Source organism: Plasmopara halstedii (genome assembly GCF_900000015.1).
Source record: "Plasmopara halstedii genome assembly, contig: Scaffold_3060, whole genome shotgun sequence".
NCBI classification, from domain to species: domain Eukaryota; phylum Oomycota; class Peronosporomycetes; order Peronosporales; family Peronosporaceae; genus Plasmopara; species Plasmopara halstedii.
This window is the reverse complement of record NW_020189964.1, coordinates 3,137,253-3,142,749: the sequence shown is the minus strand read 5'-3', so window position 1 is coordinate 3,142,749 and position 5,497 is coordinate 3,137,253. Positions and strand designations below refer to the sequence as shown.

Below are 5,497 nucleotides of genomic sequence, written 5' to 3'. Positions count from 1 at the left end.
AATGAAATTAGTTAAATTGGTTATCTATAAATAGATTGACTAATTTGAAGAGGCCTGCTCATGACCCTCATCATGACACGTCATGATAGTACTACTTCAGAGCTTTTCTAATCCGAGGGATAGTAGTGACATTCATGTAGTATGTACCTTAAATCCTTGCACAGATGATCAAAATGTACAATTCAAAGATTCCTTTTATATTATCAATCAGTTAGTCTATAGCAAAAAACTTTCTAATCAGTCACGTTAACTTTCAACGTAAAAAAACGTTGAGTCTCGCGGACGTGAAGCATCCGTCATAATCGAAGCTCGACTCATGGCACTTTGACGTTGTACCTCCGATACTTCGCTCAAGACCCGATGCAATTCAATGGGATCACATGTTCGACGAATTTCTTCATTGTACGCACCATTCAATGGGTCGTACAGTCCTAATAAACACGAGAAGAAACGATCATGATTCACATGCTGCATCATTAAACAACACGTTGAAAAGGGTACACGCCCTAATTTGTTCTTGTCCATATATCGAAAGATCAGACCCGAATACGGAAGAAGTTCAGATGGATGTTTACACAGCCAAGCAGCTAAGAGTTGAATCAATTCAAACTCGACTAGATGTCCATCACCATCTTCATCGTATTGATTAAACAATACACGTAACCGTTGAACATACTCCAATTGGGATGGCGGTGCAGCAATGGAAGATGTCAAGTGTTGAATCTGCTTTAAACGCAAGTAGCCTGAACTACGAATGGAAGATGGTGTCTTTTCAAATTGCAAGACCAAGTACCGCATACAAAAACTGACATGTTCCAATACAACAAACAAAACAATTTGAAACATACGCCATCGCGATGAACCACTTTCATTCACACATGCACTAGGATCAATCGTTTCGTTTGGTTCAATTGTACCAAAAGGTACGACATAAGCTGCTGTGAATGTAAAATTACAATTCGTGACGAAAAATCCATAATGGTAGACAACGACAAAAGCAGAGACAACCGTCACCCCTACAATGTTTGCATATGCTAAAACAGTTGCCCACTCGCCAATCGATGTATCACGTCGAGGCATTGGACGACGATTAGCAAATAAGAGTCGAAAAGCATCTCCACGAACTTCTAAGATATTGTTAAAAAATGCTGGAAACGGTAACAAAGGCCATACGACAGTAAACATCATCACGTACGAAAATTGAATACACGCGTCGAGATAATCAAGCATGGGATCAAAAATTGGTAATTTTGCTTCCGCAAGAATCTCATATGCCGAATATTTATTTGAATCGTCCGACATGGGCAAAACTTGAACATGAAAACCAGTATCTTTCTGTACATAGTGAGCAAGTCGCGTGGCAGTTAAATTCACAACATGTTCGTTCTTGTCTTTCCGTTCAGAATAATTTAATTGGCTACTTTGACTTGTACTTGCTGTCTCTTGTATCGTCACTTGTTGTTTTGAAGCTTTGACAAAGCGAAATCGACGGGAAAAATGACGTGAACAATAGTTTAAAACGGATGCTTGACGACATCCAATAGATGGACGACCACGCAGTTTTCGTAAAAGATAGGGGGCAATAGTTTCAAGAACCATATTTAGAAATTGCGTCACTACAAGAGGTGTGACAAACAGTGTATCAAGTGTCAATAAATTTGGATTCCATTCATACGGTGCCATCGCTCCAAGACCCATTTGATGAAACAGTTTAAGAATCTTGTCACCAAATGGCATATAGACAAACGAAATAAAGAGAAACCAAAAGAACCAATTGCTCCAAACAAATACAAAGCGTCGATGAATTAAACGATTTTCATGATCCGACTTTTTTGCGTAATTCTCCCATTGAACAAACTTTTCAGACATCCAATTGAACAATTCAAAGAATATTATATCAATTAAAAGACCCAAAAGAATCCCTTGAAGCAAGATGTAGACCCATCGATCTGTTCCTAATGCTGACGTGGTTGAGTTAAAACACGTTACGAACCAGATGCAGGGATACGATTCTTCTGAATCACCATTGCACGCATCGCATGTGGGTGCATTTTTTGCGTACACATACCATTGAATGAAAGGTACGAGACATAAACATTGAATCACTGCACAAGTAAGTACAAAGAAAAGCATCGTGAGTTGGATCCAGTGATTTTTTCGCTGTTTAGGAACCTTTTCCATCTCGTGCGTCAATTGATTCTTTACCCATACGTACTTAAAGCCTGGATTATCATCATTGCGTTCATAAACTGTGTTTTGATACTTAGCTAAGTTCCACTTCTCCACTAGTAAACGAGTTTCTCGAGCCCAACACACAAGAAAAGATGGACCCCAGAAACAAACGACTGAGACCCCAATAACTGCAAGTCCTTCCATGTATTGTCGCCAACGTGGAGTGGATGAAAAGCGAAAACATAAGTAGTAAAAGAGACACGCGACAGTTAATGGTAAAAGATGTTTGGTATAAATGTGCATAAAAGCAAATAAAAACGCCACACGCTCGCCAAAGTGTAGCCGTAATTCTTCCACAGCCCATCGATCGCTATTTCCCGCAGCAGCTTTACGTAAATTCAGCTCAAACGTTCGTTTTCGATATTCATCGAAAAACTTTTTATTAAACGCACGATCATGCAGTGGAAAACATTCGATAATCACATCACGTACAGTCAATTCTTTATTCACATCAATGACCCATTCTTCTTTATCATAATCTTTAAATGCATTTTGAATAATATTGTGCGTCAATTGCAATTCAAGAGCCGGTGAGAAACACATTTCTTTGATTGAATCAAGGGATTCTTCAGCTAATCGACCAAGTGCATCTCCTCGTTTAATCGACAATTCATCCAATTCACGTTTGAACTCATGTAAGAGTAAATCTGGATTTTTCTTGGGATCCACAAGAATACATAAATTGCGTCCACTATCTTCTTTCTCACTTGGTTTATGATGAATCCCACGTTGATCGTCCAAATAACTGTCGTACAATGCATTATCCAATAAAACCACCCCAAGTCCTGCTTGAATCAATCGTCGTACACATTTTTGTTGTAATGCACTCACTTGTTCTGGTAATTCACGTCGAATGGATGCCGATGAACGAGAAGGAAAACGACGTTTTAAAAGCTGAAAAATCTCTTCCGTATGTTTTAATACAATCGCAAACGTGTATTTTTGAGCTTCTTCAATGGACACATGAGGCGCTGTTTGTGTATAATACTGCAAAGCATCAAATGGTGTTTTCGCACCATGGTTTACTTGAGTGTCTGAAGAGAATTGTCCCACTTGATCTGTTTTAAACATAGGAAGAACAAGATTTGTTTCTCCTACTTCAGTAATCACCGCTCCTTTTCGTTCGGATAGATGAGATGTACCCGATTTTGATCGATTTGGAGGTACAGTATATGCCGGTGATTGAGGTACATAATATGCTGGTACTGGACTTTTGCTCGTCTCTTTCTGTTTCCAGAACGTTGTTTTCTCTTTTGGTCGACGAGATCGACTTGATTCAAAGCTATCAAGTGTTGGGAGACTACATCGTTCTTCATCAAATTGATCACGAAAACTTGATTGTTTTACTGGACGGAGACTTGGTCCTGAATGTAACGTCTGATGTGAACGATAAATCCAATCAGTAGCAGGAGCCGATTGTGCTGAAGTATGGGAATGATGGGACACAAGACTCGAGCGATGACTTTCACTCCCATCTCCGTCATCTGATGGTCGTCGTCGTCTAGCAACAGCTTGTACCCGTGTTCGAAGCTCATGTTCTTGTTGTGTCATTTCTGTCGTATCGGTTTGAATTTCTAAACGTGGGACAAGATGCGAGAAACTCGCATTTGACGTCATGATCTAATGGGAAGGAGGGAAAGGTGCGGTTGGTTAATTACGTAGAAGAAGCCGTTTGTCCTTCCAGGAGTGAATCCATGTGAGAGCTGACTTGGGATCGGGTCTAGAAAGGCAGAAAAGAAACGTCTTAGCCAATTAGAAACAATAGAGTCGAGTCAGAAAGAAAGACGATTTTACATCATGAAATATTAAAATGTACCTCGTTAGAATGACTTTAAACTTTTTTTCTTTTAGCAACGGCTAAAGTGCTGAGGAGAAAAGTGAAAGTGTGGTATGGCACAGAGCTTAGCTCGTACGACAAGATGGACGTCAAACTAGAGTATTGTGCGTACCTTTATGTGTACCACGGTCTCTGCCGATCCGAATGGATTTCCCATCATTTTTAAATAACTTTCTTTATTTTCTCAATTTATTATTTAGTAAAATACGACTAAATCTCGAATTTCTAGATGAAAAGCGTTAAAGAAACAAAAGTGAGTGCGACTACGAAATGACAATGACAGCACGAAGGAAGAATATGCTGATGTTTTGTTGATTACTTACAAAGCATTGACTGACTCTCTCTTGAAGATAGGAAACTTATCTGAGTGCCATTCATTTAGTGTACCGATATTCCAATAATCGGGATTTTTAATCATTGACATTTCTTTACTCTATTATCTTATAGTATGTTTTGATATAATGTATAGAAGGTTATATTATGTTCACAAGTACTTCAAATACGTTCTTAATCTTCAGACACAGCAGTGATGGGAGAGATTGTAATTGCGACAGGAGGCATCCAGAGCAATTATGCATCATCATTTGTTACCCAGACATAGAGCGATCGCTGGGGTCCATTCACACCATATGTTTTTTTACTAACAATTTTGATCGTTAATACGAACTATCGAAGGAAATATTTAAATACTAATTGAGCAAACCCACTTGACAAATTTGCGATAAAACGGAGACTAATTAAATTAATTTTTATTATTTCATTACTAATATCTTTTCATCAGATGAAATTTGACGTTGCAAAGAATTATTCAGATCATTTATGATGACTCGATAAGACGTTGGAAGAATCAACATGAGTTTTGTCGGTTGTCTTGCGCTTAAACGTTTAGAGTCAGACCGAAATACATTGTGAGGGAGAAGAAAATATCTCTGTCTGATACCAAATTTGCGCGAAAGGGTCGTCTCTAGTTGTTGGAGAATATAAATCGCGACTCGCTTTGTTGATTTTCCTGAAATGGCGACTAACGAGCGGAATCATGGGACAGATTTTGCCCAACAGACGGCGTGAAAAAATATCAAGTGATACTCTTCACCCTCAATAGCAAAAACTCCAGTTTAACATGTCGTTATCAGTTCCGTAACGAAAGGTCGCAAACTTCGAATCGACGATCCACATATATTGTGCTCAATTCCATGTAAAATGGATTTGACTTTTTCTTGATGATGCTAATCTTATGCACAAGTGACCAATGCAAGATATCGTTGAAGCAATTTCGATAATGAGCACTGATTTGGTATGAGCGCACGTTTCCATCTAGACAAATAAAGCATTGAAACATCATATAATCTATATTGACATTAGTACCGAAATTATGGTATTTATGAAGATTTACGGAATTTCGAAAAGCCGCACGTTTCACGAGAATGA

General features: G+C 38.6%; 1 protein-coding gene across 1 annotated transcript; it reads right to left on the bottom strand.

Moving 5' to 3' along the window:
* Positions 1–246: 246 nt before the first annotated feature.
* PHALS_07133 (uncharacterized protein) lies at positions 247–3,849 on the bottom strand (the record flags this gene model as incomplete). The annotated part of the gene is made up of 1 exon (XM_024720549.1): positions 247–3,849. One exon carries the CDS (start codon positions 3,847–3,849, stop codon positions 247–249), a length of 3,603 nt encoding a protein of 1,200 aa, XP_024585737.1.
* Between the last annotated feature and the right edge of the window lie 1,648 nt (positions 3,850–5,497).